Here is a 14,231-nt window from a genome sequence, read left to right on the forward strand (position 1 = left end):
GATTTAACTTAACGAGGAGAAAACAATAATTTAGATCACAGAGCCTTCAGGGTGATAACCAGCCACACCTCTACAAAAGACTCAATTCAGGAAAGATGGTGCAGTTAGTCGCAGTCCCAGCTGTTGCAACTGGCTGGAGGCTATAATTGATATTCTTATCAAAACTCCATCACTCAGAGTTCAATTGAGGGAAGCAAAGCAACTCTGACTTATGGGAGAAGGGAATTCTTCTAGGGTTTGAGCCTCATACCACTGCAGGGAAAGCTGGGGAAGGGAAGGTGTGAATGGGAGAGAAGTAGAATGCAGAGGAGCTACCAGCCAGTCAACCTGAGAGGTCAGGCACACTGAGCCACTGACAGGAGGCTGCACAGGGTACGGGAGCATGTGAAGAGTGGCTCTTCGGCCAAGCATCTTTTGGTGACCTGGGGCCAGTGTTGCCACTGCAGGGGCTGCAGTTGGGACAGAGAACTGGACTTGGAGCAGGGGAGAGCAAAGACAAACTAGCACCCACAGGCACCTCTGTGTCTGCCTGTTACCATATCTGGTTGTGGTGACTTTTAGAGAGTAATGCTCGTACTTCTGCCCTCCCAATCTCCCACATTTCTGCTTTTGACCAGCTTTGCTTGGAACCATATAGGAATGGAGATTGTGGGAAAGAGTTCTAGGCTTAAGCAAGATGGAACTGTACAGATTAGCACAATCTCCCTCTTCTGTCCCCCAACCTAAGTTTTCATTTTCCTTTGCCCGTATTTCAGCAGGTCTGGGTAGCCTGCAGGTGGGCTGACCCAGAGCTTCATCCCAGAGGTGTCTGAGCTCTGAGTTGCTTTATCCTTGGTTGCTAGTGCTCGCTTTGGCAGCACATATACTAAAATATCCTTGGTTGCTACAGTTGCCCAGTCTCTGTTATCACTGGGCAGAGAAGCAACAAAAGATGCCCTGGTGAATCCCTTGAATTCCAGACAAACACCTTCCTGCTCCTGATGTATTATATCGCCACAGACCTAGCATCCTGGTCCAGCACTCTCAAGATCCACTCCCACAAATGGTCTTCTAGACCGTGCCGGTCAGTATCGCCAGGTTTTGCAGTTCTTGGATGTGTACATTCTCCTCCCTCCCCCGCCCCCCGCAAGAACAGAAACTGTATTTTCTTGCTCAGACTGTGATCATGAGTGATTAGCTCCTCATTATTGGTTTGGAGCTAGTGAGCAGAGGCAGAGGCAGGTCTTAAAGAGGACAAACATTTTTTTTTGCAGGCACCTGCAGGGTCTCCTGGTAGGAGGAGGCTGCTGTCCTCTACAGGGAGTTAGGAGAGCTGTGTCTCCCAACCCAGAAAGTTCAGACAAATCTTGGGGTTTGACATTCCTCGCTCATCCACCCAAATAGCCCCATTCCAGATTTCTGACACCAGCTATTTCTATTTGGACCCAGATTTGATCATAGAAGATTTGTTGAGGCTTTGCATTCAAGTCTTTGAGGTCTCATATCTTTAAAATTAAATCTGGAGCTTGAGTTTTGGCAGTTCTGCAGCTGCAGGAAATAAGGATTTTTTTAAAACACCAACCTGAAAGTCTTCTGACTGACAGAATGTGTAGACTGAGGGGTGGCTAACCTGAGCCTGTTGTTTCCTTTTTTCATGACTTGGAAAGCAGTTAGCTAAAGCCAGCCAATTTTAAGTCCTCCTGGTTCCTAATGTTCCCATTCCATTCAGGTGCCACCTCTACTACTGAATTAGTACTTCACTTAGAGAAAAACCATAGTATTTTCATGCTGCTGCATGCAGGAGTCACCACCACCCCACTTACCATTAGGAACCAGGGTCCTTTTTGTCATTTCTTCAGTGAGTGACCTAGTTCCAGAATCTCACTGGAGAATCTTGTTTTCTAGGGCCACTTCTCTTCCTCTCGTTGTATGGGTGTCTCATCCCATCCCCCCACAACCTGTGCTGAGGCAGCCTAAAACAAAGGCTTGCTTGCAGGTGGCTTATTTGGTAAGTAATCCCCTGAACAGGCACGCAAGCCCGGGAAGAGTGAGATAGGGGAGGAAGGAAAGCAGAAGAGCGGTGTTGGGCTAGTCGCCACTGGAGGCGCCAGGGTTTCAACCCTGCCAGGACCCTCTGAGGAGCTCTGTTGGGTCTTCAGACTGGTCCTCCTGAGGCGGAGCGGAGAGGAGTATTTATCCAACCAGCTCTCACAAGTTGCAGAGTCCAAGGACTGGCAGTTAAAAACGCTGCAGCACAGACTGACTTCTTCGAACCCTTACATGTCTAACTATCATTTTCTGCTTTGGCTCTGGAATTCTGGTTGCCTGTTTAAAATAGAGAAGATGCAGGGGCCCCTGGGTGGATCAGTTGTTAAGTGTCTGCCTTTGGCTCAGGTCATGATTTCAGGGTCCCGGATCGAGTCCCGCATCGGGCTCCCTGCTCGGGGGGAAGCCTGCTTCTCCCTCTCCCACTCCCCCTGCTTGTGTTCCTGCTCTCTCTGTCAAATAAATAAATAAATAAATCTTTAAAAATAAAATAAAATAGAGAAGATGCAGGGACAATGGTGGAAAACCTTTCTCGTGGTGTGCTCAGTATGGATTAGAAGACGGATGGAGGGAGACAGCAGGAAGCTTTTCAGTATTTGATATGTGAGGTATGAAGGATTCAGACAGAGGTCGCATTCCTGGGAATGGAAAATAGGCTAATCAAAGAGCATCTTGAAAAAAAAAAAAGAGGAAGAAGAAGGTAGCGGGAGGGGAAGAATGAAGCGGGGGAAATCGGAGGGGTAGACGAACCATGAGAGACGATGGACTCTGAAAAACAAACAGGGTTCTAGAGGGGAGGGGGGTGGGAGGATGGGTTAGCCTGGTGGTGGGTATTGAGGAGGGCACATTCTGCATGGAGCACTGGGTGTTGTGCACAAACAATGAATCATGGAACACTTCATCTAAAACTAATGATGTAATGTATGGGGATTAACATAAGAATAAAAAAAATAAATAAAAGCATCTTGAAGGAAGAATCAGTAGGACGCATCGATTAGTTCTATATGTATGTCAAAGGAGGTGGAGTCAGCATAGCTGATTTAAGATTTCTAGCCTAGAAAAAGGGTAATGTTGATGAACACACTGGCTCCCTGATGTTATTTAACATAATCCTCAGAACTCTGATAGGATTATTTCATCCTCCCTGTGAGGAAATGAGAATCACGGGGTGCGCTTTGATCTGGCACGGGGCGCTAAGGGCGAGAGTCAAGAGGTAGTGATGTAACTGCCAGAATTCAAAGCCCCATACGCGCTTTCGACTGCCCACACTTCCCTCTCATTTCATGATGCCTTTCCTTGGGAACTGGAATCCGTTCCATACAGGTTAGTTGGAAAGAACTGAAGCAACTTTTTTCTCAAGCCTATTTGCACTTGAAGTCTTACTTCTGTTTCTAACTGATGCTGCTGAAGAGGCACCGTGCCTGCTCTAAGGCCAGCCTTCCTCTGAACTTACTATTCCGTCTGTGCTGCATAACGAGCTGTGATCGCCCTCCACTGGTTCTCCGCTTCTTTCCCCTTGCCTGTGTTCTTCCTTTTCCCACCTCAGCCCCAATATGAAACTGAATCTAGAAGTTGCTTTTACCTTTTCTGATGGACATGAGCCAGTGAAAAGGTTTCCCACTGGTGCTGGTGGTACAAGTGTGAGAGTGGCAATAAAGACAGATCCTGACCGTGTTTTCAGGAAATCTGTCGACACTGAAGCTTATTTTATAGTTACCACAGGAGCATGAAGAGGGAGAAAGTGTTCCTGTTCAGCATGCAGCAGGAACAATCATTTGTATTACTAAATGTCAACTTGTTTTACTTCTTTGTATCTCAAATTTTTAAAAAGGCCTTTTTGCAAATATTACATACCAGAAAGAAAATATTCTGGTAAAAAAGAATAGAAGAAGGGATTAATCAAGTAAGCAAGGGGTCTGTAAAATGCAGTTTTCAGGGAAAAAAATCCTAAGAAGTTAACTTCATATTTCATCTGCCAGCCTCACAACCGCATCACTGGAAGTCTGCTGCCTGAGCAGAATGCCTGGCACCTATGAGCCATTCCAGGTCTTGGCTACAGATGAGTTTTTCTGTTACAAGGAAATTGATAGAGGCTTTTAAGTTCATCCAAAAAAGGTAAACAGTGTATTAGTCAACCATTGCTGTGTAACAACCAGATTTCCATCTCAGTGGCATATGACATGAATATGTATTTCCCACAGATTTCCAGGTCCCCCAGTAAAATTACAGATTGAAGTTCGCAGCAGCTGGGGTCGTTCTGACTGCCACTGTGGTTTAGCAGGGCCGGGTGGCTCTGTTCCTGCTGCTGCTCATTCTCCCCGTAGGATCGACAAGCCAGCCACAGTATGTCCTTACCATGGCAGTGGCAGAAGGCAAGAGGGCAAGCTCAGTTCCCAAAAAGTGCTTTTGAAGCTTTTTGTCACTTCGTATCCACTAACATTTCATTGGTCAAAGCAGATCTCATGGCCAGTCCCAAAGTCTTGGGGTGGGGATGTATACTCTGCCCATGGGTGGGGTGGTATCAGAGGGCTGGTGTTGGTAAATATGTACAATGATCGGCCATATTTGAATAATACTCTTACACTCTATATTTCTAGTTTAAAAAAGATAAAGGAGGGGCACCTGGGTGACCCAGTCCGGTGTTAAACATCTGACTCTTGGTCTCAGCTCAGGTCTTGATCTCAGGGTCATGAGTTCGGGCCCCGCGTTGGGCTGCACCCTGGGCATTGAGCCTACTTAAAAAAAATAAATACAGGATAAAAATTAAAAAGATAGTCATTCTGTTTATGAACTTAGTCGTCTTTAAAGAAAAGGATATCATTTTATCTCTAGTTAGGAAACAGAGTCCATAAACTCTGTAGGGAAACAGAAGAGGAAAAAAGCGTTCCTTCTGAGAGTTAATTAGTAGCAAATGGGAGGAAACCAATTTGACCATCATACACCCTGAAACTGGCACAGGGGAAGGGAAGGGATTCTAGACAGCAGTGCTCCTCAAAGCGTGTCTGTAGTGAGGGAAGTACGGTTATTGAGAGTAAGCATTTAGAAACTTCCTGGCAGTTTGACATCGTCACAATATTCAAGCAGTGTTTTTACTGGTTTCTACTAAAGTATTGATCCATGACAGATTATAAATTTAAAAAGAAGCAAACACAACTGTTTCTTGACCCAAGATAGTTTATGAACATGGCATTCTGCTCACTAGAAGTAAACACCTACACTGCACATAAGTGGACCTTTATACATTGGTCTTATGGGGTTTGGCCTAGTATCACTTTGTCAGCCGGAATCCAACCATCTTCGATAATGTGCTGGTAATGTTTTGGACCAACAAGACTGGTCCAGAATTTACCAAGGAAATGGCATTGTATGAAGCCTTTTTGCATTTTGCTTGCTGGCCTTTCCCTGCCAGCACCCCTTCAGCCTTGTTGCTGTGTTTACATTTTCATTCCATTATCAATAACCTTGACAAAAGGCAAATTACCACTAATTGAAATCCTTTACTGTAATATGAAAGTATTACATTTGACAATATTAGATAAATCTCTTCTTAAAATATACTTTCAGCATTCTAATTTTTTGCCTAATTGCCTTCCTTTCACATTTGTGAGTTAATATCACCATGTTTGATATATTTATAAGGTGCTTTCCTGTTCATAAGAGGAGTGGTTATAAGTGAAGTTCTGATGAGCGTTGATTCATGTAAGACCTAAGTTTAGAGGCATAAAAAAGGGGAAGATTTTCTGGTGGGAGGGGAAGGCTATGTTTAGTTAAATACAGCTTGTCTTCTCCCTAGCGGTAAGACTGAGCAAGCTCATTAATCTTTGTGAATCTTAGTTTTCTCATCTGCAAAATGGGAGTAATCATACCACCTTCTTTGAATAGGAGTGCTGAAATTAAATATTCTAAGTCAGGTACAGACTTGGCACGTAATAGGTTTCGAAAGTATTAGCTATTATGTTTGCTTTTAATTGATTAGCTACTAAATGTCAGACATTGTAGAATGACATAAGGTGGGGCCTCTACCCCAAAGGAGCTCTCAGTCTGGTAGAGGCTTCAGACTGATATTTAAGAAATACAAGATAGTATGAGAATTTAGTGCTATTATATAGAGAGAACTAGGGCAGCATTTTTAGGTAGGAGGAACACCTGACCTAGGCTTGGGGTAGGGTAGGGTAGATCAATGTGGGGTTTTGAAAGAGGCAGCGTCTAAGCTAAGTCTAAAAAATGTGGATGAGTTAAGAAGGAGAATTAAGAGCATTTCAGAAAAATGGAACAACGTATGCAAAGACCTGGAGGTGAGAGTTTGGTGGAACTCTAGGAAATGCTATAATGAATGCAGTGTAGAATATGAACAGGAATGGGGCTGGAGAAGTTGGCAGTGGCCAGACCGTCAAGAATATGTAGTTTGGATTTTATCTTGAAGTTATTTGCAAGCTATTGAATAATTTGTTACATATATAATCTGATTTACATTTTAAAAGATCATCTGGCAACAGTATGGAGAACAGATTGGAAGGGAGAAAGATGGGAACTTTTTGAGGCTATTTCAGTGATGCGGGGTTTAGAAAGTATCAGATTCTGAAATGGGGAGGTGGTAGAGATTCAGTGGAGGGGATGTATTTAAAACAAGAATAGAATGAACAGCATTTGATGGTGATTGGATGTGGCCTTCAGGAGAAAGAATCACTATTAGGACTAAAATTTCTGGCTTTGGGAGGAAGAGGTATCTCTCTCTAAAGCAAGGATTAAGGAGGCCGGTGGGGGGGGGGGGGGATGGTGTACTAGGTTTCCCAGAGGAAAATGAATTGATTTGCCTTTAAGAGGTCTGCAGAATATCCCTGTGGAATTCTTCAGTGGGAAGTTAAAGGAATGAGTCTGGGAGTCAGGAGAGAGCTCTGGGTTGGAACTGTATGTAGACTTTTTTTTTTTAAGATTTTATTTATTTATTTGACAGAGACAGCGAGAGAGGGAACACAAGCAGGGGGAGAGGGAGAGGGAGAAGCAGGCTTCCCGCGGAGCAGGGAGCCCGATGTGGGGCTCGATCCCAGGACCCTGGAATCATGGCCTGAGCCGAAGGCAGACGCTTAACGACTGAGCCACCCAGGCACCTTGTATGTAGACATTTTTGTTTAAGTTTATTTAAGTAATCTTCTATACCCCAGGTGAGGCTCGAACTCATAACCCAAGATCAAGAGTCACGTGCTCTTCTGACTAAGCCAACCAGGCACCCTGGAACTGTATATAGACTTGAAAATCATGAGGGGGGCGCCTGGGTGCCTCAGTCATTAAGCGTCTGCCTTCGGCTTGGGTCATGATCTCCAGGGTCCTGGGATCGAGCCCCGCGCGTCAGGCTCCCTGCTCCGCCGGAAGCCTGCTTCTCCCTCTCCCACTCCCCCTGCTTGTGTTCCCTCTCTCGCTGTGTCTCTCTCTGTCAAATAAATAAATAAGATCTTAAAAAAAAAAAAAAAGAAAAGAAAGTCGTGAGGATGCTTTGGGAGTTAAGGCCTTGGGGGTTAGATGATACCACCCAAGAAAGGGCATGGTAAAAAGAGTGTTGTATTCACACCGCTTGGTAAGTAGGTACTGCAAAATGTTTGAACAAATGAAGAGTGTCAAGGGTACAGTCTCATTTATATCTCATAACAACCCTGAGTTAGGAGTATAAATCCAGTTTTACAAATGAGAACATTTCAAGCTCAAAGAGGCTAAGGATTTGTCCAAAATGATTTTGCTTCTAAGTGGCCAAAGTGGGATTTCAAGTCCAGTCTGTCTTGATTGCAAAGCCCACATTTTCCTATCACGTCTCACTTCTTTGAAAACTTCTCAGGAGTTTAAATATATGATGTTGTTGGGTGCCTGGGTGGCTCAGTTGGTTAAGCAACTGCCTTCGGCTCAGGTCATGATCCTGGAGACCTGGGATCGAGTCCCACATCAGGCTCCTTGCTCGGCAGGGAGTCTGCTTCTCTCTCTGACCCTCCCCCTTCTCATGCTCTCTCTCTCTTAAATAAATAAAATCTTAAAAAAAAAAAAAAAAAAAAAAAAAATAAATATATATATATATATATATATATATGATGTAATTAATTCTCCTTTCCCTCTGCCAGTATCCTGGTTTCGTAGGATTGTGAAACATCCTTTTGAATAACCACTTTTTCTCTAACTTCCCCTGCTTCGTGCCCAAACACCTCTATCAGATTGCCTCTCCTGTCAGATTGACTCATTCTCCTCACCTCTAGTCCAGGGCCTGCTTTCAAGCAGCAGAATGACACAGGTCTTCCTCTGGCCCCTGGCATGCAAAGCTCACCATAAAATCATGAGAACGGTTTACAGTTTTCCATTTTTCTGACTCCTCATCAGTGCATATTCACTTCTTTGGGTGTTGTTTACACGCAGATTCCATTGTGGTGGTCTCAGTGTTCCTTATCAGGATCTCAGGTTAATGTTGAGATTAAGTAAATTAATCTTTAATGTTTAGATTAAATTACTGTCACACTGATACTCTGTTACCGCTTTTCTAAAAGTGATTTTATCTTTGTGGTGGAAGCAGCTTGGATGCTATCTGACGTCAGCTCCGTATCCAACATAGGGGTTCTTGGTACCCTATCCCTTATGTGATGAGCCAGGCTTCGCTCCTGTATTTTTCTAGGATCCTTTTTTTTGAGGGACAAGAGGAGAACAAATCTAATTGTTAGAAATTTCTTAATATTGAGGCAAAATCCCCCTTCTTTCAACATCCATTTAACATCCAGGACCTGCCCTTGGAACAACAGGGAAGTCAGTCATTTCTCCTCTGCCTCAAGAAGGTCTGTCAGACATTTAAACATAGCGCCTTTGTCTCCCCTCAGGTTTCTCTTATATAAGCCAAGTAATCTTGGTTGCTCGGAGCTTTTCTCCTGTGACAGGCCTCAAACTCTCTCCTGTTCTTTTGCCCTCCTCTGAGAATCCTGGCATTTTGTCAGTGCCCCATCTAAAACACAGGGCCCAGAGCAGAACACAGCACCCCACAGGACAGCAGTGCGACACAGGACTCTGTGCTTGAATCTTAAAAGCCTGAGCTTGCTTCAGCCCTACAGCAGCCATGTCATGGTTTGCATCTGTTCAGCTCAGGTGCCCAGGTGTCACTGTTACATAGGTTGTGGTTAAGGTAGCTCTCCTGTCCTCTTCTGTGCAGTTGATTTTCTTTCACTGAGATACAGAACTTTCTAAATTTCCTGGTTCTATTTCACCTTCATTTTCACCCATCTGTTCAGCCGGTTATGATCATGTCATCCAGTATGTCATGAACTGTGTTTCCCAGCTTTGGTCTTTCTCTGACTGGCCAGTTCCCACAACTGTGTCCTTTCTACCTTCTCTTTTCTCCCTTGCAGTCCAGGGCTCTCCACTAGTGTCTTACTCAAATTGTTGGATTTGCACAGATACCTACTTTCTTGTACAATTGTGAAGATTCTCTGCCTCTTTCTATGGATCTGTCTCTACTGAACAGCAGGTTTCCTATAGATGTCATAGTCTGTTGTTACCTATTGTTAACCCATCCCACCAAGTCTTGGTGATTTCCACGAAATTTTATTTATCTCCTTGTTCTTTTTTACTATTGCTACTTTTAAGTAGTGTCTAACATGCTAATGTTCCCTAAGTACTATTTATGACTAATCTTAAGAAGTATTTGCCTTCTCTTTTAGGCTGTGAGGATATCATTGCTGAGAGCATTTCATTAGATACCTTAATTGCCATCCTCAAGTGGAGCTCTCATCCATATGGCTCTAAGTGGGTGCACCGACAAGCTTTACATTTCCTCTGTGAGGAATTTTCCCAGGTCATGACTTCGGATGTTTTTTATGAACTCAGCAAAGACCATCTGCTCACTGCTATCCAGTCTGACTACCTACAGGTAATCATTTATACACCTCTCAAACTCATTGTCATCCATGTGTGCACCAGGAAATCCACCTACACTCTATTATTCTCCCATCTAGAGAGATCAGCCTACCCAGGGATGCCCTCTTCAAATTTGTACAGGAAAAGCCTGGCTCTCTGGCCTTTCATGCACCTGCTGCTATGACTCAACATTGTGAACAAGCCCCGGACCCAGCCAACTGCACCAAAGGGGTTGAGGCAGTAGGCAAGGTCAGAAGCATATCCCAACAGTGATTTTCTTGGCTTCCATTAATTCACTATAACAATTTCTTGGTTTTGGTGGAGTATCAGATAGACTGTAGACAGCAGCTTAAGCAGCACAAAGTTACGAGTAGTATTCAATTTCTGATCTACTCAAATGCTTATGAAAACTCAGTGTATGTGTCTTACCAAAATATAATAATGTTTTCAACTACTTATTTGTAATCAGAAGTAGTTTTTAGCAAATTCTTCTGTCATTGAGTTATATGTCAATCTAATTTGGTAATTTAAACTAACAATAGATTTAAAATATTGCAAAAAATACTTTCAAGTAACATATGTTCAAGTTTAATTTTTTTGGAATTGGTTGTATGAATTTTATGCAGAAAACTATACAAACAGTTTTAATGTTACAAAAACATAAATCCATTGAGCCATTACCTATTTCTTTATATTTGTACTAGGAAAATAATAAAATGTTTCCATCCCAGTGAGAGATTCAGTGAAGAGTTAATAATCCACTTAGCATCTGTGCTTTGATTGCAGTACAAATGTTGTCGTAATTGGATTTGATTTATTTAGGATCTCTATTCATTAACCTCGTTTCATTGTCCTGATCCAGACTGCGTGCATTATGGAGGTTAGGATTTGTCAGTTCTCTCAGATTATTGTCTTTAGAAAGCTTTGCATTTCTATTGAGAAAGTAAAAACCTTGGAGAGCAGCCTAGATTTGCTCTAAGATTTTCAGTAAAGAACAAAGAAAGAGGGGCACCTTGCCATTTCACAGACTGCTGGAAGGGCCCTTCACCAGTCAGTAGCATACATTGTGCAGAGTGTAGTCTCTGCCAAAACAAGTTGCTGTACCTGGGTTTTCTGTTCCTGCAGAAGATAGTAATCACCAGGTATCTGTATACTTTTACTTTGATCTATTTACTCTCCCTTGTCCCAAGAAGAATTTAAGGCAGCTGTATAGAGACCATATAGTAGAATAAAATAAGTTTAAAATAGATGAAGAGAATAGGATAAAGAAAAAACAAGATGAAAACAAGAATAAAAAATTTCGTTGGAGCCAAGAGATAGGTTACTGGACACATGCAAAGCAGTCATGCATTTGCGGCTGGTGGACTGCAGCTTTAGTGGAACTTTTCACACAGCCGGTAGAGAGGGAAAGGCGTTAACTTGCACCCTGTGTGTACATTATGACCTAGGAAAAGTCATTAATGAAATTCGCCATTTGTCTAATTTCACTAAAATAAATGTAAACCATTTTTTATTCTAGGCAAGTGAACAAGATATCCTTAAATATCTGATTAAATGGGGTGAGCATCAGTTGATGAAAAGAATAGCTGACAGAGGTAAGCTCACAAAATTAGCTTATACTGTAAGTTTTTTATCCGGAGGCATGCTGTGCGTCAGTCTTGACAATAGCCACTATTGCCTGGTGAAAATAGAAATTTTCACAATCCGTAAAATCCTTTAGTGGAGAAGGGTATACTTTGGTAGAAATAAATACGCCAGAAAATTTTATTTTACAACTTTAAAAGGGTACTTTTAATGTTATCTATATGCTTAATAATATATGTTTACTGATTTATAGAAGTATTAGAATGAAATTTTTCATTTAATGATTTTTATTTAAAGCATATTGTTGATGGAAATGTTTAGGAATTAGATAGTGATGACATGTGTAGAACATTTTAAATATACTAAAAGACACTGAAATGTACATTTTAAAATGGTTAAAATAGTGAGGTTTATGTTATGTGAATTTTACCTCAATTAAAAAATATGGCTATCCCCCCCATAAAAAGCGTATTTGTTTATTTTTCAATTTTGTGGAAGGTAAAGGCAAAATAGTGCTTTTAATGGCTTCCAACTGGGGATAGTGCAGAAGAGGTGGAAGCATCGTATGCATGCTCCTCCCTTTATAGAATGTTGTATTCCTCTATATAGCAAGCCCAAAGCAAAACATTTATTCAAAACATTTTAATTAGTAAAATTAAATACAGATTTCCCTTTCATGTCATATTTTGATGGCTTTCTTAGATATATTTTACATACCATGAAGCTCACCTATTTAAAGTGTTCAAGTCAATGATAAATTTTTAGTGCATTTACAGTTTTTGTCACATTTCAGAATACATAAAAATTTCAAGCTACACCTGCCTTTCAAAACCTTTAGTTTCTCCTACTAATTTATTTCTCTATGGCTGACAAAAAAAGCCTTTTAGCAGTTCTCAGATGTGAATTGTTTTTAATATTAAAGCCACTCCTATTAATTTGGGACTTTCTGAAAGGCCAGTATACCATCTATCCTTATTTGCAGATTCTGTATTTGCAAATTCACCTACCTGCTAAAATTTACTTCTAACCCCCAAAATCAGTACCCATGGCACTTTCATGGTCAATTGCAGACGTGCTCAGAGTGACAAAAAATTTGAGTCCCCTCATGTACATGTTCCCAGCTTCAGGTGGAGCAGGGTGACACTCTGGCTTCTTATATCAGTTCTCATACTGCAAACAAGTGTCCTTTTCAGTCTATTCAAGTGCATGTTTTTCATATTTTATGGGGGTTTTTTGGTGATCTTACTGATCAAACTGGCCTCCCGTTGTAACTTTTAGTGCTGTATGATGTTTCCAAGCACAGGAAGGCTGTGATGTCCCTTATAGAGAAACTAAGAGTTAAATAAGCTTCGTTCAGGCATGAGTGACAGTGCTTTTGGCTATGAGTGCAGTGTTCATGAATCAACAATATATAGTAATAAGGTGTCTTTAAACAGAAACACACATAAAACAAGGTTATGTCTTCATCGGCTGATAAAATTGTTGGCACCAGAGGCTCACAGGAACCTAACCCTGTGTTTCCCTTAGAAGCAATGGTTCAGTATTTGCTGATTGTTTACACTGACCTTATAGAATAGGGCTACTCCAAACAACAAGAATTAATTGTATATAATGCTACATAATCATAGGCCATAGGCTTGTTCATTGATGTAAGGTTGGTAATGATGAAATGTCATATTTATCTTGGGCTGATAATGAGCATCCTTGGTAAGATTTCCCTTAAAATAGTAGTTTTCCAATGGGGTTAGAACGGAAGGCTCTTGCACAGGGATGAGAAGGAACCTAAGCACGCCAGGCTGCACCTTTCAGTCACCTTCATATATAAGATTCTGCCGGGTGCCTGGGTGGCTCAGGTGGTTAAGCCTCTGCCTTCGGCTCAGGTCGTGATCCCAGGGTCCTGGGATCGAGTCCCACATCCACCTCCCTGCTCAGCGGAGAGCCTGTTTCTCTCTCTCCCTCTGCACCTCCCCCTGCTCATGCTCTCTCTCTCTGTATCTCTCTGTCTCAAATGAATAAAGAAGAAAAAAAAAAAAAAAAACACTTAAAAATATATAAATAAAAAAATAAAAAGATTCTGCCATTACCTGTTACATATTTGGGAGTTTTATGTAAGATATCATTTGAAAACACGATGCCACTACTTTAAGGGGAAAATTTGCGGGGTGGGGCACCTGGGTGGCTCAGTTGGTTAAGTGTCTGCCTTTGGCTCAGGTCATGATCCCAGGGTCCTGGGATCGAGCCCCACATCGGGCTTTCTGCTCATTGGGAAGCCTGCTTCTCCCTCTCCCACTCCCTCTGCTGTGTTCCTTCTCTCGCTGTGTCTCTGTCAAGTAAATAAATAAAATCTTAAAAAAAAAAACAAAAAAACTTTTTTTTTTTTTTGAAAAGCGTGCTTTGTATAAGGATGAAGCCAAATCATAGCAAGGCAAGGAAGAAAACCCTTTTCCACATCTTGCAACAATTTTATCTTGAATGATGCCAGGAAAAGCTTAGCTTCTCAAAAAACAATTATTTCTTATCTCTCTATCCATGTGTCTATCACGTGATTTAAGGGAAATACCTGTTTGCAAAAAATACAGCACTTATATTTGGAAATTTAAAGATCTTATTTTTTTTTAAGAAAAAAAAATATAGCCCCTAGATTATAGACATGATTAAAGATTCCCAAAATTTTAGTAATTTCTCTTTTCCACTCAGTGTTAAAAGCTTATATGTACTTCAGATCTTCTCCTATCATTGATCCCTAA

At 41.7% G+C, this 14,231-nt stretch overlaps 1 protein-coding gene across 3 annotated transcripts in view; it reads left to right on the forward strand.

Annotated features, from left to right (window-relative positions):
* The window catches only part of BTBD7 (BTB domain containing 7), a 55,798-nt gene that overhangs the window by 22,595 nt on the left and 18,972 nt on the right, over window positions 1-14,231 (forward strand). For 2 of the 3 annotated variants that reach the window (XM_034993069.1, XM_034993070.1), the window contains exons 3-4: window positions 9,705-9,913; window positions 11,420-11,495. In XM_034993069.1, the coding sequence (XP_034848960.1) occupies window positions 9,705-9,913; window positions 11,420-11,495 (285 nt within the window). Of the gene's footprint in view, window positions 1-9,704; window positions 9,914-9,998; window positions 10,438-11,419; window positions 11,496-14,231 lie in introns of those variants that run through there. The other variant, XM_034993071.1, reaches the window with a different exon arrangement.

Source organism: Mirounga leonina, unplaced genomic scaffold (genome assembly GCF_011800145.1).
Source record: "Mirounga leonina isolate KUSES-001 unplaced genomic scaffold, KU_Mleo_1.0 Mir_82, whole genome shotgun sequence".
NCBI classification, from domain to species: Eukaryota; Metazoa; Chordata; class Mammalia; order Carnivora; family Phocidae; genus Mirounga; species Mirounga leonina.